At 39.1% G+C, this 27,938-nt stretch overlaps 1 protein-coding gene across 3 annotated transcripts in view; it reads left to right on the forward strand.

Moving 5' to 3' along the window:
- PTPRR (protein tyrosine phosphatase receptor type R) overlaps window positions 1–27,938 on the forward strand; it is a 138,229-nt gene that overhangs the window by 101,154 nt on the left and 9,137 nt on the right. For all 3 annotated transcript variants that reach the window (XM_053942778.1, XM_053942779.1, XM_053942780.1), the window contains exons 7-11: window positions 6,737–6,923; window positions 12,354–12,438; window positions 18,164–18,243; window positions 20,340–20,477; window positions 27,286–27,396. In XM_053942778.1, coding sequence (XP_053798753.1) covers window positions 6,737–6,923; window positions 12,354–12,438; window positions 18,164–18,243; window positions 20,340–20,477; window positions 27,286–27,396 — 601 coding nt within the window. The remainder of the gene's footprint in view (window positions 1–6,736; window positions 6,924–12,353; window positions 12,439–18,163; window positions 18,244–20,339; window positions 20,478–27,285; window positions 27,397–27,938) is intronic.

Raw genomic sequence — 27,938 nt, forward strand, 5'->3', positions numbered from 1 at the left:
GTGGTTCATGGGGCACCTGGGAGTGTAAAAATTAAAAGTGCAATAAATACTATGTGCAAATATTTGTATGTTAGGGTGAAATACACATACTTACCTAGAGATTTTTAATTCATTATTTTCTCATACTAATACTGATGATACTGATTAACCTTTGTGGAAAGGAAGAGTAAATAGGAGGATAATTACATTAATGGGTATTGTATATTATCAGAACTCATGGGGTTTTGTATCAGAATATTCTTTAGTATGTGCTGTAGCACAACAGAAAATTGAAATTTATGACCTCTACCTTTCCAAGGAAAGAATGTAGATGTAAGGAAAATGAATCTTCATATTTCAAATTGGTTAATAATAGATTTTTATTGTATTCTTAGAAGACTTGTTTGAGATAGTATGCTGATGCTCAGAAGAAAATCAAGAGATTATCACACCCATTAATGTAACCATGCTCTCATTCGCCCCTACTTTCCAAAGATATCCAGTAATATCAGCAGCACATGGTGCCTATATATTTCAGGCTAGCAAGTACAGAGGAAGAACTATATATATGGATTTTGGAAAAATATATAAACTGTCCTTATGCATTAGAAGCAACTATTTAATAGTACTGTGAATGTTACTTTAAAACTTATCAAATTATTGCTTCAAATGAGAGTCATCTCTTAACCTTCTCAGGACTGTCTGTAATGGATATTATAAATCTTCATTTGTGAAGAAATGTCCCAGTTGTTTATTAGATGATTCATATTACCATTTGCCCAAGGCAGTAAGAAAACAGCAATATCTTCAGTCATTTGAAAAAATTATTTTAACCTCTTTGTACTTCTGCTTTTCTACTTTTCCTTTTTTCAATGCTGATTTTTCTTGATGAAGTCAGAGTTTCATATTTTTATTTATTTTCTATTGGTATAGAGGATTAATAACAATACTAAATACTTTTCTAATTTGCTGTACTTTTCACACTTCACTGGTGTTTTATATATTACATTAGTTCATCTACATCACCATGTCTTCTCTTAGCTATTTTACTAAAAGCAGAAAGAAAGCCAAGAACTGTATTTTTTCCATTGTTCTTTTTTCCTAATATACTTTTTTTCCCCCTTTGAACTGCTCTACTGAAACATAAAACTAGATACGCAGGTGGAGTCTGGCAGCAGTAAGGGAGTAAGTGCTGGAAAGGCTGTGCCTAGTTGTGCTCTCCCAGTGCAATTGCAGCAGAGCAAACCTCACCTGCACGCAGTGCATTTGCTGATAGATGGACCCGCAAGGTGAGAGACTCAGGACTAATGTCTAGGCCTAGTCTGTGAGCACCAGAGCACCAAAAGGCATGGGGGAATTGTGGTGTTTTTCTCTTCAGTAAAACCCAGGGAGAGTAGCCCTGTGGAATGTTCCCAGTACAGGCGGGATCTGAGGACCCAAAGCAAACTCTCCCCAGCAGCTGCATCCAGCTGTGCTCCTCATGCTAATTGATGGCTTTCTTCACCCACATGCCTGACCCAGCTCTCTCCTGGACTGCACAGCAGCTCGGCCGGGTGATGGCACAGGAGGATGCACCTCGTGTCCTAGTTCTGGGGTCAGAGGGCAATGACTCCTAGAGGGCAGCAGCCATCACCGCTGCTTCCAAAACTGCTAGAGGGACAATGAGAAGCCGAGGCTCAGGAATCTGGGTGTTCCATTTTTCATGAGTGCTGAATAAACATGTGTATTTAAAGAAATCATTCAGCTCAAATAAACAACTGGGAAAACGTGTAGGGCAATTGGATTTTCATAATCAAATCTATGGCTTAATTTTAGGATCAGGGAAGACCTGGAAATGACCTCACTAATGTTTAATAGGGCTTTAGTAATTTGGTGGCCCTCCAAAGTGGGCAGGTGGAGCTTCCTTAAGAATTCCTTAAGAATTTTTAAACAAACATTGCTTTTTAAAATTTTTATTTTATCATGCCTTGTAAAAAAAATCTACTTCTATAGTGTATTATTTAAAATACTCTGGTTAATTCTCATCAGTAGACTTGTTCCTATTATCCAAGTGAAAAGAGATCTGTGGGTATGTAGTAAGACACTCCCCCCCCCCCTCCCCTCCCCCCCCCCCCCCCCCCAGCCTCTGGTATTCCAGACAATACACAGACACAAGTGGTTTCCTGATTGCACTTATTCACGTACCCAGTGATGAGGTGGCTGTCCCAGCCAGTGGAACTTTGGACGAATTAGTCTCCTGACAATTTTAATATAATGTTGTCACAAATGTTTACAATTCCTCAGATTCCTCACATGGTACTCTTCCCCATCAAGACAAAACCTCGAGAGGATGCTGGGGTAGGTGTATCATAACAAAACCTTATTTGGCCCAGACTATTCACTTGGGGAACGTAAAGAATATAAAGTTAGTTAAAAGGGGAAAAAAAAGCTTGGCTGGGAGAAATAAGGGAAAACCCATGTGTATGGGTCCCTTACTGTAATTTGAAGTGGAAAAATACCAGTCAGGAGATATATACATGCATACATATATATATATACATACATACATACATATATATATATATTTATATTTTTTTATATATATAATGTATCTCCAAGTAAAATGAACTGTCTGATTTGAAGCGTCACTGGTTTGATTGTGATTTCCTTATTCAAAACTTAATGTAGGCAAGCTCTAATTACCAAAAATGGGCTTTATTTTAGGTGGTACCTCCTTGTTGCCAGCCTTGTGCAGTCCCTCCTAGTAAGGTGGAAACAGGTGAGCCCAGTAGGTAACCTCTTTCCATCCAGGTAGCAAAAGAGAAGAGAATTCTTGCTTTTGATTCTTTAACAGAGAGTGAGGAATTTAATTATTAGAGGATCATTGAGAATCCAGAGTCTAGAGTAGGACCTGAGACTATAAGCATCTTCTATTAGAACATACAAACACATCATGGTTCAGGCCCTTCCTCATCTTTCAAGACAATGCAAAATGTTCTGTTCTGTTTTCAACCCTGTTCCTCGGCATAAAGAAGGCAATAGAAGTCTGTGTGATCAATGCTACTATTGGTTATAGCATTTCTAATGTATGTAAATGTTATTTAAAGAATTTTATTAATTGAAGACTAATTCTTCAAAAAGGTTCTTTGAGATACCCATATTTATGGAAGAATTACCTCTAGAACTGTGATCTATTGTTTGTCCTCTTATGAACTTCTATGAAGATTGCTTTATATTCAGTTTTAATTCACTGTGTACCTTTTAATGCATTAAATATGCACTTAAGAACTGGTTCTTTCCAGAGTAAGTAAGATCCTCAAGACCAGTGTTCATCAATAATCCCCATAAATGGTAAAAGCTGTAAACTCACAGTTATAATTAGATCAGGTATATTTTTTTGTTGTTGTTAAAAAGGAAACTGCCCTGTTGCCAAGACTGTCAGTTATAACAATGTAAAAGCCAAAGAAAATATTAACATTTTCACTGTACTTTGTTACTGGACAATGAGAATACTTTTCCTCTATATCAGGAAATCTCAGTAGGCTCTCCCAGAAGTATGTCTGAACCTAAATTGCTACCCATTTCTCAAGCAAAGGTAGTCTAAGCAGATTTGGAGGGATTCATTGCACAGCTCTTCTGTGGATTTCTGGATGGTTTTCAAAAGACTGGATTTGCAATATATGTACTCAGAGCCACCTGTTTTAGGCCTTTTTCCATGGAATAAATTGCTAGTCATGGTCAGAAGAGGTGCTTTGGTCAGAAATTCTGTGGAATAAATTGCTAGTCATGGTCAGAGGAGGGGTTTTGCGACAGAGAGGTCTAACAGGATGTTTTCCTTGAGAAGTGGTGTGGACCTGAGAACTGATTTTCCCTCACAGTCTGTCACAGTCCCCAGGGAAATGGCATAGGCATATGAGCCAGCACCCTCCTGCAGGGTCCAGCTGAGAGCAGCCACTATGGTGTGCCCACTTCCCAGACTGTCACAGCTCTGGATCTGGGTGTGAGTGCTGGTATTGCTGGCTGGGGCTCCAGTACCATGCAGGCTGTGCCACGAGGCACAGAGCACTACTGATAATCTGTGCATGTACCACTTTTCCATCATTTTTTGCTCAGGACGCTACTTTACTTCTGCCTACCTTCTAGCACAATTAGCAGAATCATACCCCACCCACTTCCCTGTGCCAACAGAAATTGTCTCCATCTACCCCTGGAGGTGCTGACTCACTGTTAGCATCTGCAGGCCTGGGCAGCAAAGCTCTTGCTGCCACCCACCCATCACCTATGCTGAAATAGGCTTGTGAACAAAATGACACAATGTAAGATTCACCTATTCCACCAGGTGGTCTTGTCTCTTGGACATTATTGCTTTGTGCTTTGCTAAGTGACAGGTGAGTGACTGGAGTAATTTCTATTCATGTAGCCTGACATGATAGAAATTGCTCATTTAAAATAAAATTACTGAAGCATCTGCTGACATGTATGAAGTTCAACAAGGTGAAATGCCAGGTCCTGCCCTTGGGTCACAAAAACCCCATGCAGCTCCACAGGCTAGGGCAAAGTGGCTAGGAATCTGCCCAGTGGAAAAGGATGTGGAGGTGCTGGTCAATGTGAGCTGAACATGATCCATCCAGCATGTGCCCAGCTGGCTAAGAAGGCCAATGACATGCTGGTCTGTGTCAGGAATAATGTGGTCAGCAGGATGAGGGCACTAGGCACTGATGAGGCCACACCTTGAGTCCTCTGTGCAGTTCTGGGCCCTGCACTACAAGAAGGGCATTGAGGTACTGGAGCGTGTCCAGAGACGGGTAATGGGGCTGGGGAAGGAGCACAAGTCCTTTGAAAGGCTGATGAGGGAGCTGGGGATCTACAGCCTGGAGAAAAGGAGACTCAGAGGAGACCTTATTGCTCTCTACAACAAACTGAGAGGGTGTCAACCTCTTCTCTCACACCATTAGGAACAGACAGGGGGAAATGGCTTCAAGCTGCACCAGGGGAGATTCAGGGTGGAAGTTAGGGAGAATTGTTTCACTGAAAGGGTTGTCAAGAATTGAAGCAGGCTTTCCAGGGATGTGGTGGAGTGACCATCCCTGTAAGTGTTCAAGAAACAATTAATGCTGTGGTTTAATTGGCATGGTGGTGCTCAATCAAAGGTTGCTCAGTCATTAGGCTGGAAAAGACCTCCAAGACTGGTGAGTCTAACCAGTCTTGGAGGTCTTTTCCAACCCTAATGATTCTGTGATTCTGTAGAGGAAAGCATTCCCCCAACATTAGTAGCATTTGCCTCACAGATACTATCAGATAATGTCTGTATTATAATAATATGTGGTATTACTGTAAAAGGGACAGTTGTGTCTTAACATCCAGTGTTCAGAGAGGTGTGTAGTCGCACTCTCGCAGCAGTTCTCCTGCAGATGAGAAATGCACACAACCAAGCAGAGTTTCAGCAGAAAAACTGGAATCGCTGGATAATAGATTATACAGCAAATGGTTAATCATTGGCATAGGGGATTTTACAAATGGGCAAGGTGTAGGGTTATATACCAATCTGGCAGGATGACTGTTAGGAGAGACTTGAGAGAATCTTATCTTATGTTTGTGTATATCCAAGCATGATAGAGTAGCCAAGAGTTCAAAGAACTTCCTTGTAAGCACACCTTAATGGAGAGCCAATAATGTGCAGAGGTAGGAATCAAACTGGTGTTCCCATATCTCTATATGTGCATAGCTGCTTGGTAAATGCTAACTGAGCTGGACATCTGTAGTCCGGCTCAGTGAGCTGAATCTGTCAGTCTTATAGGACCAATTGCTGCTTAGTAAGCACAAAAGCTTTGATAAATGCTTATAAATTCATGTTTAGTCATCACAGTTTGCAGACCATGGATTTTTTGCAATCAATATGCCTAAAGTTAAGAGTCAAGTAGATAATATTTGATTGATGGATTGAAAATACAAAAAAAAAGCCAGTTGTCTTAAGTGTTGTTTTAAGAAAGCCCCAAAAAGAATAGGGCTCATACCAAGCCCCGTACAAGTGTGATCTATTTGTATTTTCATGGCTCAAAGTTGTTACTGAATCCAACCTTATTTTCCTGTAGAAATGGAAATGTTATGAATTTTATAGTCCTGCAAGAGATGTCTGGCATTTCAAAATAGCCCCTTTTAAGTCTGTGACCATTCCTTCTCCCCAGACACAGATAATTTATTGTGGTTTATTGCCTCTCCCTTCCCTTCTACCTAGCATGAAACATTGTCTACTGTGTTGGTAGTCCCAATGTTTACTCTGCCTTTCACTTATTTCTGCTGTTTTTATAAAATTTTCCTGCTCCATTATCTATGTTTAATTTCAGTAAATTCTTCAACATGCACCTGACATAACTGTGAATTTATTTCACACTGTTACGTGTATCAGTTAGAAATATATCCCCTGTACTTTTCTCTGTGAAATACTTCTTCCTTACCAAGATACCACTTCCGCATTTGACATTCATAACAATAAAGTAGCATATAGGGAGCTGTTTCTACTTCTAAGAATAATTCAAATGGTTGCCCCCAGCACACATTTTTTCAGCATTTGTTGGTAGATTGAAGAAGTAGGATGTACTTGGTTTTCTGTCTGCTCAGTGGTTCCAGTGAAACTAGTCTTGCAGTCTTTGCATGCCCAAATCCATCAGTGATTATAGAGAAAGTCAGGGTGCATAAATAACTCAGGATCAGCTTCATGAGTATGGGATTTACAGTAACACAGATCTCATATAACCATTTGAATTATTTTCTAATGCAGACGAGGATCCAATGTCTCACTGACTTTGGATATGAGCAGCTTGGGAAGTGTTGAACCTTTCGTCACTGTGCCAACCCCACGAGAAAAAGTAGCAATGGAATACCTGCAGTCAGCTGGCCGCGTCCTGACACGGCAGCAGCTTCGAGACGCAGTTGCATGTTCTCATTTACTTCAAACAGAATTCATGGTGAGTTTAACAACATGCTTGAAATGAGGATTTTTGACATAAATGGCACAACAGAAACTGAGGGAAAAACAGTCGGGCGACACTTTAATGCCAAGGTACAAATTGTTTCCAAAGGGCAGATTAGAGAGTTTCAAGGTGGTGTTTTATGTTTGTGCACTAAAGACAGAGAAGTCAGTCAGTTATATCCATGGATAATAGAGATTCCTCTTGGTTTGAAGTTCCATCATAGATGGGCTAAGTATTATAACAGAGCTACAGTGCAAACAGTCAGAACTGTAACACTGTGACAGTTTCAAAAAGATCATAAATACTGTGATGAAAACACAGTCATAATTGGAGATTTTGTTTATTCCCAGGTAAACACGATGTATGTTTGTAATTTCAGCACTAAATTTTTAGTCAACGAAAATTATTTTTGTAGCAGATAGGGACACCCACACTTTTTTCCCAAGGTCCAAAATATGTTTAACAAGCATGCCATACATCAGCCTAATATACTCAAGACAAAAAACTCTGAAGTGTTTTACAAGTGTATTTATTTATAAAAAGGGTAGGAATCTAAAATGAAGAAAGTGGCCAGGTGGAAAAAAGTTAGAGCAGAAAAACTCAGTCAGGGAAAACACATTACAACACATTACTTTAAGAAGACCTGAAAAAGTCTGGTATTGCAAAACACACAGATGAAGGAAGCTGTCAGAAAAAAGGGGATACTTTTTACAAGGGAAATAGAAAAGAGCATAAACTGATGCCACTTGAATGTAAAAGCTAAGGCAGGGCAAAAAAAAGTTTTGAATTAAAAATCATAACGTCATGTTTAAACAGATCAAAAGCACAAAGCTTACTAAAGAATCACCATCAATTGATGATCAAAATGGTAGAAAAGTGATTTGGGGAAACTGAACCAGTAGATGAGAAGTGACTTCATTAGTTGCATCTGCATTGACCCTAGAAGATTTCCTATATCTATAGCAGGGATAGGGATTTCCTATATCTATAGCAGGGATAGGTTCAAGCAGATCACTAGAAGTTCTGTCTGATATTGAAGCATTAGTGGAAGGGATTCTATAACAAATCAATAAAATTAATAAAAGTAAGCTAGTAGTCACCCAGGAATCCTAAAGAAGTCCATAGATGCACTTACTGATATATTAACTGGAGAGGTGTGATGTAGCAGCTGTGCTTCAGCAGCTGAGGAACCAGAGGGCCAGAGGTAACAGTTTTTCAGAAGGGTTCCAGAATTGATGTAGAGACCTGTATGTCTAGAAATCTGATGTCTAAATCAGAGAAACTGGAAGGAATTAAAATTAAACATGCCAGAGCATGTGACTCCTTAGGTTTCCTTTTGTTTCCAATTTGTGCATGTGAATCAATTGATGATGTTTTGCCGTCTTACTCTAAAAATAGCTTTTCATTGTGAGTAATTGCATCCTATGTAGCAGCCCTTTCAATTACCTTTAAAATCCAAAGTTTATAGTAAAAGTCATTTGCTTAAGAAAAGTAAATCCCTCAATTCTTCTACCAAAACGTGGACAGAGAGTGTACACAGAAAAATTACAATCACCCAACATACTTTTATCACCAGTTATGCCATAGGTTCTCTGCCATTCTGCTGCTTAGGCAGGAAAGTCAGAAGAAATAACTTCATCATGCCTAAGCCCCCCATGTTAAGAGACAGTTTGTACAGACAAATTGGCACCTCATAGAATTCTGTTTACCCAAATCATCTCACACAGCAGTTGTGCACAGCTTTGGGGAGACAGAGTCACATTTTACTTGTCCCTCAGGGGGGCACAACATGGCTTTGGCCATTCAGTGTTTCCACAGAATTTTATTGAAAAGGTCATGGCTTGTCTATTCTGTTTTTAAACCATTTTTAGAAATGTGTTTTAAGATGAAACTGTTGAACAGTATCTGTTTGCTATGTTCCTTGCTACAGATAATAGCTCAAGTAGGAACTTGAGGCATGCAAAGAACGCAGTATATAACCCTCAGCCATTCTGCTCACACAGCTCATTTTAACTAGCTAAAGAAATACAGCAAGGCATATTCTAGTCTGGAGACTAGAGTTATTAGCTCTTATGAAAAATTTCCAAATGTGAAAAACGTGGAGAAATGGTCGAAGTTTTCAGTGGAAAATTAAAACATGAACAGTTTCAGGTTATTTTTAGTTCTTCATGTTTTTTTTCATTAACAATTAAAGAGATATTACTTAATTAAAGGGTATATTCGATTGGGAAAATATACCTGTTTTGCAAGGAGGAAGAAATATAATTTGCCTAGCATATATGCTTTCTTTAGTAGCCTGAGTTGCTACTCTTCAAAGGATAGGATATCTGAAGTTGGTGATGGAAAATAAAATTCATTCCCAAAACATCCAAATGTCAAAAAATACAGTCCTGCATGGGAAAGTGCCTGATCATTAAATCTATAAAATTAGGTCCTCAAAAATAGGAGGGATGAGTATAATGACTACCTGCCTGAATTTTGCTAAATTTACCACATTTTCTTGAATGCTTTCAGAGATCCAAATCATACTTCTTCAAGTGTATGAATAGCACTTAAAACCTAATGTGAGCCAGAATAGCTGCTATTAGAAGATATCACTCAGAGAGGGAAACCAGCCCATGAACAATATGCATATGCATCTATAATTGCATGCAAGTGACTGAGCACGGGAATGTGTCCAGTTTGTGCATTATTTGCAATTATTTAATTAAATATAGATGTTTAATAAAATAATTATATATATATATATATATATATATTGCCTATACATCTACAGAGTTTGTATACTAGTTTGCACATGTTCCTGCTGTTTGCAGTCTGCTGGGCTTATTTGCTCCCTTGTTAGCAGGAATGTTATCACCATATTATCCTGATCTTTTTTTTTTTCTGGAATACTCTCTTTTTTCTCACAGCCAGTTTCAGAATAAGTGACTTGTCTGTGGCTGTGATCCACGGTGTATTGTCAGATTTCTGTCTGTGCCCTTGGACTCACAACTACTTACTACTGGGAGGAGACCACTGATTAGAAAGTGTTTACAGGATGTAAGTGATTAATGTTATTAATGGTCCCGGTTGGCCCAAAGAAATGTGTTTCTGTTTTCAACTTGGTGGCATTTTTGCATCTGTCAGTAACTCGCCAAATGAGGAGCTATTAAAAAATTTCAGCAGGCATAGTAAGGGAGGCAGCCACACATCTGGAAGACCCTCACCAACCACCATCACTTGGGCAGGCAGAGGACTCTTCCTCACACATCTTTTTCCAGTCTCTGTAGATGATAGACAGAGATCCCATCAAGCACAAGCCTAGTGTCTTGCTCTCTCTCACTTGATGCATCGTTTTAGCACGGAAACCCTTCAGAGGCCATGTACTGGTGGTGTTTATACTAAGCCAGAACTGAGCTAGGGAAGCTCTAGGTCAGCCAGTTGGAACAATTCGGAGCCCAAAGGCCAAGGGTAAATCTCAGACAGAGGTCACTGTTGGGAAGCAGTAGAAGTCAGAGGTGACTATGAGGAGGGTAAGGGAGCTCATTTTGTAGTTTTGTGGATGAGGAAGCAGCATTAGATGCAGGACAGAGGTGAGATGGTTTGACCTGAGGTAGTGGGGATGAGGTTTATGTAAGAATGAAGTCTTAGAAGTGAGAAGACCCTGAACTTAGGACAGCCATCATATGGAAGGCAGTACAGTGATCTGAAAAAGGATTGAGTGAAGTACCTGCAAGAAAGGTGTGTATTGGCTGCCTGCACTTTGGCTGGCCTGACACAGCAAGTCATTCTTTTGAGGAGCCAGCTAAAGACCAAGAAGAGATCAAGGAAGAAACTGAGTGAGGGAGAGGGGAAGAATAAAGAAGGTCCATGAAATGCATGGGCATAAGGCAGAGAAGGTAGAAAAATAAAAATCAACACAGATGCAACCTCACATAGTAAGATGTTCAGAAGCCAAGTTGGGAAGTGGAGATGAATCACAGCATTTCAATATGAACCATCTAAATTTTACTTAACTTTGCCATCTCTTCAAGCAGCAAAGTGAAAGTGTAGCTTCCCCTGCTTGGTGAACCCATGTAAAAGTCTGTTGTTGGGTGCCTGCGTGACAAGCTGTTAGAGACCTCATCCCTGTTCCTTTAAAAAAAATCCCAGCAGAGGTCAGTCATGCTGGGCAGGACCAGAGCTTGTGTCTGAAGGACAGGGACCACACATCTCTGCTGTACCAAAGTATTGGGTAGGCCTGCACCTCTAGAATAGAAACCAAATCATTTTGGAGGAAAATCCTTAAGTAAATTTTCCAGTGATGCAAGCCAACAGATCGTCCTCATGCTCCTATGTGTCTCTAAGAGGCAATTATGTAATATGCCACTGTCTCTTAGGCTAAATGTCCCAGGCTAGCATGATGTTTCCAAGTCTCTAGTTCTTTTAAGTAGAAGTATTAATTTACTGAAGATTGAATTCCAGCTTACTCTAAGACAATTTAAATAATGGTGGCCAAACAAAAAAATCGGCCTAAAAATGAAGATTTGAGTAAACTGAAGCATTTTCAATGTGATTTTGCCAGATTATTTTAGTTGGTAAAACATCCCCCACAATCATGAAAAAACAACCACCAACCCCTGCATGTTTCATCCTGCCTTTTTAAAAGGGTCAGTTTTATTCAACTGTAGAAACATTGTTTCAGGACCTCAAAATCAAAATTGTCCTTACTCTCCCTTAAACCAAGTTAAATATTTTGTTCAATGCAAATTTTGCGGATTTTTACTTTTTATGATGACAAGCAGTTTCAAAAAGAGTAATTTTAAGTTTATGGGGAGTTTTATCATTTGCATATTTTTGAAACTTAAAGGAAACTGTCACATTAGTTACTTGCACATCTGCAATGTAAATCAGTCACTAAAAGATGAAAATGAGAAGCAAAAGAAATAGCTTCAGATTTTTATTACCTTTGAGTCTGAATGCAAAAGACTAAGGCACTTCATTCTAGTAGTTTAAATAAAAGACAAGTGAGGTCTTTGAATTTCATTGATAAGGGCTTAGCACAAAATTTTCTTAAGGTTTGCCATATATTAATATTTCATTATTTTTAAAGTTCCTGCCCCAATTATATAAAGTATTGCTATTTTTTGACACATTATTTTACTTTTGAACTCCACTTTTCTGGAGTGAATTTTAGTGAATTTTAACCTTGGTCCTAATCCCATAAAAACTTTTTTTTTTCTAATAATTCATCAGAAGTGTTTCTTGGAAGTCACCCCTTCAATATGCAACTCCCTGTGTTTATTAAAGGAAGGGTGTTGACAGGCTTGAGGTGGAAACCACTTTTTTTCTTAATAACTTTGATGTTAAGAGACAGTTGTGTAACAGCAGATGGTCTTCTGGTGATAATTTCCTGCATGGCTCCTTTGGAAACATCAGTCTGATTTAATTTATGTTTTATAGGAAATACCAATGAATTTTGTGGATCCCAAAGAAATTGACATCCCGAGTCATGGAACTAAAAACCGCTATAAAACAATTTTGCCAAGTAAGTGAGCTAGCCCATGGTTTCCTACTATGACATTTAGTCCTGCTTTGAGAACGTATTGCTGTGAAAATCTAGCTGTCTTTATATTTGCTTGTTGTGTACTCATTCATACTTGTGTTTATAATCCATGTAGAAAGATAACAGAAGCCCAGTGCTGTAGGACTGGCAAATGCAGAGCTCTCACTGGATGCCTTAGTAGGTACACAGGTTGGCAGCATCCCAGCCACGTGCTGAAGGGCAAGCCTGGCTTATAATGATTTTCTCTGAAAGGCAGCTCAGGCAGATGGGGACAGTGAGGTCTGCCATGCTTTGCAGTAGCTCCTCATCATAGCCCAAACCATCTTGCAGTCATTGAATTCCCTCTGGTTGGGTCAAGATACTTGGGACTGAAAACACCTAGACTACAAAAAGCAAGTGTAACCTATCTTGTCTTGCAGTGGGCTTCTATCTTAAAAGGTCCTCTGGTGATTGCTTTTTCTGTTCTCCATGCACTAAACTCTCTTTGTAGAAATCTGTTTACATTCCTGACGCAGTGCTGCCTCTTCATTGCTCTTAACTTGTTACTGCCTTGCTATACTGGTTCTGTATTTTCATTGTATATATTTTCATATACAATTGCTTTGATATAATTGGAGGTGATTGAAAACTTTTCAGTGGAATAGTTTTCCTTCAAAATACATGTTTCTCTGAAATGCAGCTATTTTCATAACATTTGTTGGTGGATAATGAGATATTCCATTTCTGTTTTAGTAAACATTTTGTTTTGTGTTCTGTTTCAAAATAGGTTGCAAAAGTTTTAACATTACACTAAATATAGACATGAATAGTTGAGTTTTTATAATTTCTGGCATCACCAAAGTGAAAAAGTTCAGTGATTCAAAATCTTACAGAACATTCCCACAGAAAAATGTAAATCCCTTGCTTAGGTTTGGAATGAAGAATACTTTTGAAATGATAGCATATCCTATCAACTAGAAGTTTGCTTTCTAAACATCTCTAGAATATCCTTGTGGGCTGTGTTATGTTAGTCATTCAAATTCACTCATCTTCAATTATGAGGTTTCTCTCACCAAACCTGAAAACGTTATAATTTGTTCTTATCACACCAATGCCTTGCAATCAAACTAATAAAAACTGATGGCCTTCAGCCTCTAGATTAATCTCAGAAATGTGATATTTAGCTGGGAAAGAAGCTTGTGTGGAATCCTTGCTTCTCTTTAGTCTCCAGTAAAATTTTCACTGTGTTCAAGATTAGTTTATCTATTGTAACCAATAGCTGTGTGAACCCGAGTTTGGTCAAGAAATATTGAAGGGAATTAAAGACAGGAGGTAACTGTAATGCAAGTTATATACCAACAATCTGACAATTCAGCATCCCTTAGAGTCTGGCCCAGTGTCAACAGCATGTACACAGAGGGTGAAATCCTGACCCCTTTGATGACAGCAGGACTTTTGCCATCAGCTGCAGCAGAGACAAGATATCACCAGCCTCCCTCTGCCTGACTGGCAGAATTTTGGAAGGAGCTCTCCCTCCCCATAGCATCTCATGTCCAGGCTGCCCCAGCTGCCATCAGGTTCACCTCCAGCAACGCCTTGCAAATGTGATGAGTCCAGTTTCACTGGAGCATGTGTTTTGAATTGGGACATAACTGCTGGGCCATGCTTGATGCTGATGAGCTTTGAGAACCAGGGTGCCTGTGTATCCTCACCTCCAGTAGCCGGGATGTGTCGCTAGCTCCATGGCACATTTTCAATCCAAGCACACTGCTGGTGTGCACCACAGCAGCTTTGCAACTGTCCTTGACAGATATCAGGAGGTTTGTTGTGTGTTTGCACCAGTTTTTTTCAAAGAAGATATTTTGAGGATTGAGACCCGTGCTCATAATAAATATTCACACACCCCACTCCCAGTCTGAGAGGGTTTGGAAATTATTTGAGTGATTAAATAGAACAGCTTTCCTGGTTTCCTGCTCAGATGATATCCACCCGCTGCTTTGTACATCAGCTTTTCCATTCCCAGCACTGGGTGCGTCCCCTGAATCGGGGCACCTGTGATGACAAGTCATGTCCTAAAAATGCCCAGTCCTGCCAGCTCCACCCTCTATGCTGCAGTGAATATTCTCATTTTCTAAGAGATAATTCCATGACAGGGTGCATTAGGGCAGGTTTATGTTAGCAGATACCACCCAGCCAGACACACTCATGTGAAATACAACTAATGCCTATTGAAAATTATTATGTATGGAAAACTACAAAGTACAGGAGATGTTACATTTCTATGACGGATGTGTCAGTTGCAGTATAACATAGCCAACATTTTTACACAAACACCAGGCTGCCGCTTTAAGTTCTCTAAGTGTTATTTGCATTACAATAATATTCTAATTCAACTACTGAGGGGCCAGTGTGGGATCAGAGTTGAGTGGCTAAGCAGTTCCTTAAGATCAGTGTTTCTCCATCCTTCCTGTGACCCCACCCATAGCTCCTGTTAAACCCTGCTCTGTATCTTTAGCTGCATCCCCTCTGCTACCAGTCTACAGTATTTCTCATGCCCTCTGAGCAGGTTTCCAATCCTGCACACAAATTTCCCACCACAGCCACATTCCTGTGGCAGAATAGCAGCCATGCTGCTCATTCTTCATCCTCTTACTCCACATCTTCACCTTTGCCTGCTTGTGTCCTGCAGCCCCCCACCCCACTACATGTCCCTGCAGCAGGACCTCAGCTTCTTACTATCTTCTTCTATATCTCCCACGACTTCTTCAGGCCTATATCTTTCCTACTTCCTGTCTCACTTCTCCATCTCAAACCAGAAGCAGAATTCCTATGGTATTTCAGAGTATGCATAGACTTTTGCTTACAAAAGAGCAAGTGGTTTAGCACTATTCTGTGGGTATCTTTGTATGTGTTGCACATCCATTAGTTTACCATTCCCTATCTCTCTCTGAAGACTAACCTTAAGTCAAAAGTATGCATGAAAGCATACATGTTTCATACATGCTGGGCAGAACAGCATATTCACACTAACATGAAGGTAGAAACCACTTAGGGGGTCAGACCCAGAAGTCCACAATCTGCTGCTTGAAGTACTTGTGCTAACACTGGCTCTGACATTCCACTAAAGACAAGGGCAAAGTTAAATCATATGATCAAAGCACTTTATTATGAAAGCATATAAACAGATATTGGAAAACCATTCTCTTGATGCTGAAATTTTTGAGCTCTCTTTCACTCCCCAGTCCTGACTACAAACAGTTATATTTGCTCCAGTTCTGCTCCCTAATGAAAGCACCAATGGAGTTCACAGAGTGAATGATCCTCCAGTATCCATGACATGGCAGGAGGTTGTCCAGCACTGCTACCATATAACCCTGCTGTTCCCTGCACCAGGCACTCTCATGGAGACAAGTTACAGTCCCTTCAACACCCTCCTATTCCTCCAACATTATAAATTCAGGACAACATTAACAGGAGTTAGAAGAGGCACCTTCTAGTCTACTGAGAGAACTATTCCAGACTTCCTAGATACATGGGAAAAACAGCAGTCATTTTGCCTCAGTTAAAATTGTGTTTTATTACTAATTATAAGTGCTTAGCAGCACCAGTGCATGTTTTATAGACATCGATGAATTCAGCCTTGCAGTCAGCATCTGTCCTGCTGTAGCTTCAGACTCCAAGACTTTGCCATCCTTAAGGATAAGATTATTGTGTGCAAGGAATTTGTCATTCAAGAGGAAGCCAATGACTTCCATTTGTGTCTGATGATTGCCTAGTGGGTCTGGATCTTTAGCATTGCTCAGGTTTTCCTCTTCTCAGAGCTCAGTTTACAGCACTTGCCTATTTCATAACTGATCATGACTGTTAATTTATAAAAGATTCCTGTTCGGAAGCAGCGTTTGTTTAATTGATTGGAGTTGGAAGGAGGTCTCAGAAATTGTGAAGCTGATTTAGCTGCTCCCTAGTAACAGAGGGATTTATCTCAAGACATGGTAATTAAACTGGATGTTGGGTCTGCTTGGAAGAGGTTTTTTAAGGTTGGGGTCAAGCAACACCAGAATCAGAGGCATTGTGTGAGCTAGAGGAAGCGGGTGTTTTTTCAAGGCCACGTAGCCTTAGGCATTTGTGGAAATGGCTAATAACCACTCTCTGCTGAAAAGAAATGAGAGGTTTCCTGTCCTCATATTGTTAAGGGGAAAAAACCCCTCTAATTTAAAAAAGTTAGGAAAGCTAGTACAAAGATATTTTAACACAAGTTAATTAGGGTTCTCTTAGCGCTATTAACCACAGAAGATAAGACTTCCATGCACAGGCTTTTATGCAGTCATTTGCATATTTTAAGAAACATACTTTCAAAACATTACCCTGGGTTCTACAAAGGCTCCACTCCTGTCTGAAGTGCTCCTGTGACCTCCAGTGGGAAAAGGACATAAAGTATGTTTGGGATCATCCCTCCTCTTCCTTTGATTTCCAAAGGTTTTATTATATTCTTAGGAAGCAGATGAAAAGTCACAAAAGAAATCCAGAAGCAACTCTGAACATACTAGGTTTTGCTGCAGCATATATGTATATATCAGTTCTATATTTTTTGTGTAAACAGCAGGGCTATGCACTAAGCAGTGTTTTTTATCTCTTTCCAGCTCAGTGCCCACATATGTATCTTTAAACACATTGCCTAGATTGCACTCAGCAAAAGAGCTATCCAGAGACTATTTCCAAACTGATAGGCGTCTGTATACTGTCAAAAAACCCTGCTGATTATAACTAAGTATTTGAGCAAATTGCCAGAAGCAAAGATTTTTTCAGCATAGAAATATTTCTATATACTTTTGTTAGTAGCAGAATATTTTTTTCAGAAAAAGTGTGAAGTCAAAGTGTGTTGCGAGAAAGCCACAACATGGGCATTTTGCTCCCCGCCTGCTTCCCCCTTTCTGTTACATTGCATACTTGAGAATATGCTGCTTTAATTCCAAAATGGTAGCGTATGGGGGAGGGGGGGGCGGGGGAGGGAGAGGTCCCATAATCACAAATGAAGAAGCAAAACCTTCCTTTCCAGGAGGGATTTAATAGCCTCCAGCTCTTTACTCAATAGAACTGGTCCCCACTTCATTCTAGAGCATCCAAGACTGAAGGAAAGAAGAGTGTGATGAAAAATGTTCCTCTATTTTGGCATTGTGTCTCTAGTCCAGTAGAATATGGATTACCTAGTCTAGCCCCTTACAGTCAACATGAATTGGTATAAAACAATATATTTTATTTCATCCCAGGCAGAGGAATATTTTCTTAATTTAAATCCAACTGTCCAGTGCAGTCACTGAACACTACAGCTTCAGGCCAAAGTACCACAGTCAAGTTCAAAGGGCTTGGTGTAATTATGAGCCATTGTCCAATGATAGGACACAGGTTTCAGTAACAGTCTAGGCAGGTCAGCTCGAAGGCAGCATGGGCAGACTCAACCTCGCTGAGCGTTGCCTGTGTTTGACAGTGTTGCTTCAGTACCCACAGCTCACTGAGATGGTTCTGCACAGCCTAGCACTGTGCAGTACAGGGGTGCCTTGGTTACATGTGGTGATCCTTTGCAGAGGGAAGAATTTGGTGTGTAATTCTTTACTGCTTGACAGCCCCAAATGACAATAGGTTTTTTTCCCTTCAGAAAGTCTTTGGTTCTCTTTAGAAATCTTCTAACTATGGGTTTTCTTATTAATTTCCATCTTCCTTGTGCTCTTAGATCCTCTAAGCAGAGTGTATTTGAAACCAAAAAATCCATCTGACTCCTTGAGTACCTACATAAATGCTAACTACATTAGGGTAAGTAAATGTACACTCTTCATGTACTTTTGAGAAAATATTTTATTTGCCGTGTGACTAGCTGCCTTTGCCAAGGTGCCACTTACTTTATTGTTACCCATCTTCATTGATAATTCCAAATCCTTTTGCCTACATACGTGTGATAGAAATAGTTTCATAAGCCATTTCTAAGAAAGACCACATAGTCATAAATGTACAGAAATGGTTGTAATAAAAAATGTATAGAATAATTTATAAAAAACATTAAGAAACATATGCATTACTATCCGTTTACTTTGGTATTTACTGTTTCATATTGACCTACACTCTTATAGTAAAGAAAAGAGGGATACCTTTTAACAGTGACAGATACCAATACTTTAAAGATACCAATTGATAGTCCTGAAATCAACAGTTAAGTAATTAAACAACTCCTGTAACAAGTTTGTGAAAAGGAACATAAACATGTTAAATATTCACAGTGCCCACAACACAGCTGTTCACATTTTACTCCCTATACTGGTCACATGACACAGTGACATAACCAAGCATGAACCCTGTTAGAAAGCAGTATTTCTAAGTGTCAAGTATGCTGTAGTCCTTAATTACACACACAGACACATACACCTGCACACAGAGCTTTCTTGAACTCATGACAGAGTATATGCTAAATAGACTACAAAGAAATTAAATTAATCATATTTTAGGAGTGTAGTCCTCTACCTGCAAAATTAAATATTTTCTTTGGAGTTATTATCCAGACCCTCAGCTAGAATAAAGGTAATAGTGCAATGAAAACTTGGCCACAGAGCTCTACAGTGATGCTGCTTCTTTAATTAACAGTACATAATATATAGGTACACAGCACCATGCCCCTCATGCCCCTTACCCTGCCTTACTTTGCATCATCATGTACTTTCAGCATTTCTTATGAAGACATCATCATGTAACTAAGCAGAGTGGTTCTATTTGGACAGCAGTGACATCATATCCAAGAGCCAGGCCATATGTTGAGCCCTCTGAGGTCTCTCTTTTCCCCATGCCACCCTGCACTCTCACATATGGTGATTCCACTTGCTACTAACACCAGTTGAACTGTCAGCAACTGTGGAAAAAAATGCAACCCAGCAATGAAATGATATTTCACCTCCATGTATACAAAATCATTGGGCTTGCTGGGATCCTGACAGACCTGTCTTGGACAAAGTATGTTCAGGCAGATTGATGAGTGGCTGGAGGACAGTTTGTGCCAGCTCAGGATTATCCCACTGGTTCATGCAATGAGTAGCAACTGTCATGGAGAAAAACTCCCAAAAGGAAGACCCAAGGCTAGAGGTTCCCACAGCACCTCATGCTGTTTTCCATTCACTCATTCCCTTCAGACATAGCCAGGCTCTCTCCTGCATTACTGTTGGGCACCCTGTCACTGCACAAAATCTTAACTTCTCCTTTTCACAGAAAAAATAAAAAGTTGTGTCTTGTTTTTCCCATTTCTTCTTGTCTTTCCCTCTCTTCTGCTTCTCCACTGTTTGCCTGACCTTTCTTTGACCTCCTGAATACTCATATGTGTCTTGGAACTCCCTATACTCCCTATATATGTTCTCCTTCCTATAAAGTCTCATAAAGGCACTTCTCCCTCAGAAAACATGTATAGCAGAGTCTTTGACTCTACAAGCAATCATGTATTTAAAGATTTTCCTGTCATGAAACTTTGTGGATATCAGTTTTATAGTTCTTCTCTTCTGTGGCTATTGACTATAAACTAGCTTGAAATCGCTGCTGCAATTTAAATTATAGATTAAAGTACCACTGGATGAGGAAAGTCCCAATAACTTGAAGAATGGAGTTAGTTAAAAGAAGCCAAGTAAGCAGAGAAGTTTGAGAGGAATTGTTGTATTCTCAGGTCCGTTTAAGTTCATCAAATCAGTTTCCAGAGAAAAAACTGTTCTACTGAAAAATTTCTGATCTGCTCTACTTTTAGTTGTAACTTCTTTCAGTTCAAATTTTTTTTTAATTTCAGATTAATTTTTTCGCCCCTTCTACTCTTTTATTGACCTGCAATATTTATTGATCACATGAATTTAAAGTAAATGCTTTTGTGTCTTTTTCTAAACTAGGGATATGGAGGTAAAGAGAAGGCTTTCATTGCAACTCAGGGACCCATGATTAATACCGTGAATGATTTCTGGCAGATGGTTTGGCAAGAAGACAGCCCTGTCATTGTTATGATCACAAAGCTGAAAGAAAAAAATGAGGTATGACAATTAGCAAAACTGAGAAATTATTCCTATGGCTGCATACTATAGAATGGACTTTAGAAGATACAGAAGGAAGCTAGCAGATAACTGGTTCTTAAATGATCTGTTAATAAGAGATGTGAAAAATAATGAGGGGGTAGCCAAATACATCAAGTGCAACAGCATGGCCACTGTAAGACATTATGTATTACAAAAAAGAGTTCCATTTTCTAGATCTGTGTTGTTGAGTTCCTAACATTTTAAGAAACACCTCATTTATCTGTTGGTCACCTCTGTACTTCTTTTTACTTTCTGGTATATAAAGACTAGATGGTTAATGTTATGATTAGCAGTTGCCTGACATGGCTGAAGTTTGCACTTTGCTATAATGTCAGGGATTAAATACATTCCCAATGTTACAAATCTGGACCATCCCAGAAATACAGTTTGAGCTCCCAGATGCCAACACCACAGAGGAACTTAGAATGGAAATAATACTCTTTACCTTGGTATCAATTCGACTTGACAATTGTATTTTAGTGGCTAATGGCCAACTAACAGCCTGTTATGCATTCCATGACTTTTGCATCAATTCCAAACTATATCTTCAATATCTTTATATAGTAATCATGTAAATTTTTGTCAGGCTTTCCTTGATAGTGCCAGCACCCATATTTCTGACTACCAAAAATTAGGAACAAAATTCGTTCTCCCATGCAGAAGGCCAATGCACAACCTATTCTGGAAGACTGAATGTTAAAGAAGTGTTTTACAGGGCTTGTGGACAAGAGAGAGTCAGAAATAAAGGAGATGGACTTTTTTCTTGAGTCCAGATTTAGTAACGATTCTCAGCTCCAGGTAGGTGCCTCAATCAAATCTCAGCACAAAGCCACATAAGCACCAGGGCTGTATTTCCCCTGCTACACTCACACCCCTGCTATTCAAACTCAGGTGCATGACGGTAGAGCAGTAGAGTTTATTCAGGCAAAGTTTCTAGTCTGAGTGATCAAGGACCAAGAGTCTGAGTGCATTCCCAGGGCTCAAACTCACTGCTCCATTTAAATGTGCACTCAGTAGACATACTCTTCTTTCTTCTGCCCTTGACTGTTGCTTCACTCTTTCTCAGCATGAGTTTAGACTTCTAAAGTGAACTTAAAATCCAGGGGATTTGTCCTGGTTTTGGACAAATTAGGGGAAAACACCTCCAAAGGAGCCCCCTATAGGAAACCAAACCCTCCGCAACCTCCCCCCCACCACCGGGTTCGGGAGGAATTCCTTCAGAGGGGAAGTGGAAAAAACTTGTTTATTAAGGCACAACAAAAAACACTCCCCAGCACAAGAGAAATAGCTTAAGATGACCACAGATGTTTTCACCAGTCCAAGGGGGTTGAGCTGTATCTCTCTTCGCCGCAGAGGGTACGCAGCTTCTTTCGCAGATCCTGGGGGAGCTCCTGCCCGGAGTAGGTCCGATGTCTTCGGGGGGGGGGGGGGGGAAGGGAACAACGGAAACCGGGAAAAAGGAAAAAAAAAATGGCAAAAAAGCAAGCCAGCGAAAAGCAGAGAAAAAAGAGAGGAAAGCAGAGCCAGCAAAGCATGCAGCCAGCAGCAAGCAAAAGCAGCAAGCAAGCTAAGCAGCAAGCCAGCAGCCAGCTGGGGGGGGGGAAGGAAGACAAAACAAACTGAGGACAGGGAACAGAAACCACGATTGGGATAATGAGCATGAAAATGTCCTGTCCCCACGACAGGATTTTAAGAAACTGTATATAAAAAGTAGGTTGGTCCTGTAAAATGTCCCAAGACCTATTCCCAAACTAGGTGCCATTTTGCACTAGACTGTTCAAAGAGGTGTTCAGAATCCTGCATTTAAGATTAATCATGAAAGCATAGCAATCGACCAGGCTAATAGAACAAAAGAGTAAGTATTTCACTGAGGAAATGCTGACTGTTTAAACACTCACATCTGACACTGTGTAAGAAGAATGACTTGAAAGAAGTGCCCAGTGGTTTTCATCATGTCAGGAAGCTCTGTGTTTACCTGAGTTACACAGGCTCTAGGCATTGGTGTTTATAGGCATTGTTGTGCCTGCCAATGGTAATTTCCTCCACATAGAAAGGGTGAGGAATCTCAAGTTGTTCCCAGGCTATATAGAGAGACTGTTTGTGCAAGCTGTTCTGTCTAGAAACCTTAGGAGCTCTCCCACTGTCAGCAGGTTCCTCCTGATACCTTGCTTGCCATTGAAAAGAAATCAAACTCTTAGTGGCCATGCTCAGCATATTATCTTCACTGCTAAAATATTTGTTCTCTATAGAGAAGGCAAAAGCAGATTTTATTTAGCATAGTAGCACTTGGTATTTTTTCCTTTCTGTGGTCTGCTTTATTTCCATCACTTTCAGGGAGGTATACCTGCAGTATGCAGACATACAAGTACCTTCATATCTGCAAGCATATTTATCCATTCATCCACATTTAACCCTGAACAAACAAACCTCCATACATGACTCTTGTGTATAGGCTGTATTCCTCAGTTGGTATAACACCAGTCAGCCTTCATTTGAACTATGATGTACTGTAATGTATGAAGTAATGTATAATGTAGGAGCTCTCAAGTGAGAGACACATTAAAAACCTTAATATCAACAATAAATTAATTTATTTTGCAAAAGAAAAAATATTTGGGACATTAGTGTCCTAGTTCAAGATATTGATGTAACAAATTTGCATTAGTGATAGGAATTGTGTGAAATTGTGATATATAAAGGTTACTATAGGGTTACTTCCATGTATCAGATGAAAAAATGGTTTAGACTTGCGGTGGTAAGTATGAGCTTTTGCAAGATGGATGAAGATACGAGTGTAGAGTGCTGAGAAAAATATTAATTTCAGCTGTACAAAGGAAACATGCAGAATTTGTCAAACCTGTCCTCAAAACTGCAGAAAGTTTGAGTAAATTGAAAATCTACCTGTGCAAGGTGGTAGATACAGCAAAAGGTAAAAGGAGGTAAATACAGCAAAAGAGCTTCTGCCTGAATAACTGGTGAGAAACTTGGAAACTAGGCCATGATTTTGGGGTTACTATGAGGAAAACCATATCTCATCCAGTGATCTACGTACCTTTTGTGGTCACTGAAGAACAGTAGTCAGCTCCAGAGGGTGATCCATCCCACTTTGAGAGAATGAGATAAATCACTAACTGAAGGTGATCTCTTAAGAATCTCTAATTCTGTACTAATATTCTAGGACACAGTCCTCCAAACTGTTACACACAAGGCACATACAATTTTCATATATTACTGAGTTTAGTCAGAACAACTGAGCAGTGGAATTTAGATAAGTATGTGGGGTGTAAGAATGTCACAGACATGTATATATATATATTATTTCATAGAGAAATGTATAGACTTCTGTTGTATCAACTGATTTTTGTCATTGATCTATGTACTACATCAATAATAAGCATTTATTCTGCCTTCAAAACTTACTAGCAACATTACCTATTAAACAGGAAACATATTTTGGGAAGCATAAGTAAAGAATCTTGTACAGCGTTCTGCAAGAAGAAAGAACTAATACTACTTGATGCATCAGATTACTCAGATAATGCAAATCCTGTTGTCAGTAATCATCTAGAACAACCTTGTTAACTCACTGTTAAAAGCTCATGTCATATCTCGTTTTCCTGGTTGGTCTATATAGGGTCTACCCTTATATATGTACAGCCAAGTAGATTTTGGAATTTAGAAATCCTACCTTTTACATACTTTACATAAGCCTCTTTGAAGATTACATATTAGTTAAGTATTGGTACCATAGATAGGTTTTAGAAGAACTTAGGAAGATTTAGTGCTGTGAGGATTTCAATATATGAAGGCAAATCCTGCAAGCCCTCTTAAAGTGTACCTCTCATACTTGAGTTAGTAGTGACAGTAAATAGAGGGCAGGAGTAAAAAGGAATTCTGGAATTGAAGCTTTGCTGTTATTATTCTTTACTGTTGTATTATTGGGACCTTTAATGTGTAAATTTATAGGCCTAGCTATATGGAGAAATATCCCAGAAGCAGAGTTGGAGTTAAGCAACTGCAGAAATATTTGAGAATTTTTAAACTAATTTTGGTCAGGGTCCAAATCCACAGAATGTAAAGCAGTAAACACCATGTCACCTGGGGCAGCCTTCCTGCATTTGGCAGAACTGGGGACCAGGCTGCAGTAGGCATAGTTTTGGCAAGTTGAAAACATTGACTGTGGTAAATCACAGGCACCAGCCCCAGACCATGGCAGGGCCAGATCCCACTCAGTTATGGAGATCCAGCTCAGGGGCAGTCCCATGAAGCTTGGCACCCAATGGCATGGGATAGGGCATGCCAGGAGGCAGAAGAGGGAATGGAAGGAAGCCCAAGCCTGCAGCCCTGTCGCAGGGGCGAAGGACAAAGGCTGAAATCAATTAAAAGTCATGTGAGAGAGTGTTTCTTGTATAAACTTCCTGTTTGTCAGGGAATGTTTGGTTGGGGGTAGGGAGGGGCCATGTTTGGTTGATTCTGATAAATACTGTGTGCAGTGAGTTTTTACTGCTTGCACACATGAGGCTGGACACCAGACTCTTCATCCACTATATCAGATGTTTGAATGGGTTTAAAACGTGCCTACCAGAGAAGAATTTTCTTTTTTGTACAAGTACCAGCTTGAGACACTTTTTTTTTTAATTTTTTTTTTTTTACTTTTTACTTTATTTTTTACTTTTTTTTAAATTATGGTCCTGAGATTTTGTATATTATTTTCTGTATATCTGATAACTTTATGCCTCCTACCACCATCTTTTTCCCTTTTTTCAGTTAACTTTCAAAAACATGTTAATTCCCCACTCCTTGGAAGTGCTTGCATCAGTTTATCCCATCTGTATTTTCAAGGCTATTTTTAAAGCAGCAACAAACAGTATTTTTAAAGGATGCACAGCAACAGTGTTAAAAATAATCCATTGTATCTCACTAAAAGTAGACAGACTGTTAAATGAAAGTTATTTTAATGAACAGCCACATTTCATTGTCCACCCAGCACAAGTTGCCAATTCCAGTTCTGGGAAAGAGTCAAGAAAAACACTCTTCTGGAGTGCCTGAAGGTTTTGTAGTGAGTGTTGCATGCTCACATTTATCAAGAAGTCTCAGGAGTTTACTCAACTATTGTTAATTGTCAGGGCAGAATTGTGTATTTAGACTTTTCTTTTTCCCATATTAGCACTGAAAACTACACTTCCAGGGAGGGGCATGAACTGCAGATCTGGCAGATGATAGTAACTATATGTGTCACATGGGTAGACTGTGGAACTTGTGAACACTCTTTTTCATACAAATTTCTGAGTATTTTATTGCCATTCTTGATCTCTTCGGGGAGACAGCAAATTTAGGATGTTCGAGTAGTTCTGCAAAAGACAGGATTTGAACGAAACCAGTGAGAATGGCCAGCATTATTTCAGGAAATGTGGCTTTCACACACTTTACACTATTAAGGTAATGAGCATCTATTTTTAGGAAAGTATTTATACAACTGAGGTGCTTCAGTTCAATCCACTATTGGGTTATCGAGTAGCAACTTAAATATCACATCTGGTGGTAAAGCCTTGAATTCCACTGATTGTTTTTCTGGATCATTTTTAGCAGTATTTACTGGAAGTTATACTTTATGGAAATTAATTATATTAAAGACATTGTTTCATTTTGCTGCATAATGTAGGCTACTGTCTATCTACATGTATACCAGTTGCTTCAGCAAGAGTTTGTGAGGAAATACAAGCAAGGTCTTTCTGGGATTCCTATTATTGTAGAACTGTTCTCTTGGGGTTTGGGGGGGTTTTGTTTGTTTATTTGGTTGATTGGGTTTTTATACCTGTGTATTCGATATTAAAATAGAAGGTTTCCTTTAAATGTTGGGGAGTCTTTTTACTTCATGAATGAGTTGGGCAGCATTATTTCAGAAAATGTGGCTTTCAAACACCTTACATTCTTAAGGGAATAAGCATCCATTTCTAGAGGAGTATTTATACAACAGAGATATTAATTTTCATATAGCCTATGGAGATACACTAATGGAAATGAATACTGAAGATTTGAATATAAGCAAACTATTGCAAGGAGAAAATAAAATTATTTGCCTTGTAAATACTATTTCTTCATCTCCTTTTTAGTAGAAGTTTGTCAGATAAATTGCTGAAATAGTGTAAAACTATTGATTCATTGAGAATTTTGCATACAATTTTGTGTAGCTCTAGCAAGACTGAAGAATTTTTTTAACACTAATTTCCAGGAAGTTATATAGTAAAACAACTCAGGTTCTTCAAAATACTTTAACATGCACATTAAGTCAAATTGAGTTTAGTAAGATCTAAGGACACATTTATATGCTTTCTTGTATCAGGGCCCAGGAGAGTAAATAGGATAAAAAGCCTTGTGAGCAGAGGACAAATTCTGAATCTTTTGCTCAGAAGGAAATCCCATATGGAAAGACAAAACTTCAAAAGCTGAACTTTAGAGTTTTCTAGAAAAAAACCTCTTTAATTTTGAATGTGGAAAATAATTCCTATAACTGAACTTCACTGAGCTTTTAAGAATAAAAACAGCTGTGCAAATTGTTCTATACTGTAAAACTCAGATCCTGGAAACCAGGCCTAAGTTATTCAGTAAAAACTCTGCAAAATCTTATCTAGGAATACTTCTGACATGAATAGCACTTCAGTTGAACTCATCTGAATTTTGCAGAAAAATACATTCTGTGTAAAAATTAGATATGAATATGGCTCCAGGATTCAGTTTGTTGATGACACTGATGCTTGCTTTCCAGAAATGTGTGCTTTATTGGCCAGAAAAAAGAGGAATCTATGGGAAGGTTGAAGTCCTTGTTAACAGTGTGCAAGAATGCAAAAACTACACTGTCCGTCAGCTTACAATAAAGGTAATAATCTGCATCTGAGAAGCATAATTCATAATGCTCTCTTTTCTTTATTGTAAAATGAAGTTAAAGTGTTGGCTTTTTTAAAGGGTATAAATTTATGCAGGAGGAGCTATGAAGCTGCAAGGTAGGGTTAAGACCAAAGTACTGGAATACTTACTGTATTGCCACTTTATATGACTCTGGCAATAGCTAAGGCTTCAAAAAAGAATGCAAGTTTCATTCTCTTGAATAGCATTTGTTTTGGGACCCTTTTAGCATTGCCTAGGCAAAGTAAAGGGATTTTACTTAATGACAGGACTAGCATAGCATTGTTCTAAAAAAAGATATGCTGCTCATGTTGTGTGCTGAGTGCAACTATAACCTGAGAAGCTAAAAAGAAGTATATAAAGAAATCTCCATGCTTTCCTGGTTCTCACTAAACATTAATTGTGCAAAATAAGACAGATGCCCCTCTTCTGAGTTAACTCCCCATATTACACTCTCATGCTATCAGATTGACCTGCTACTCCTGACAGAGCATTACAATAAATAATGTATTGGGA

The sequence above is a fragment of the Vidua chalybeata genome, chromosome 5 (assembly GCF_026979565.1).
Source record: "Vidua chalybeata isolate OUT-0048 chromosome 5, bVidCha1 merged haplotype, whole genome shotgun sequence".
NCBI lineage: Eukaryota > Metazoa > Chordata > Aves > Passeriformes > Viduidae > Vidua > Vidua chalybeata.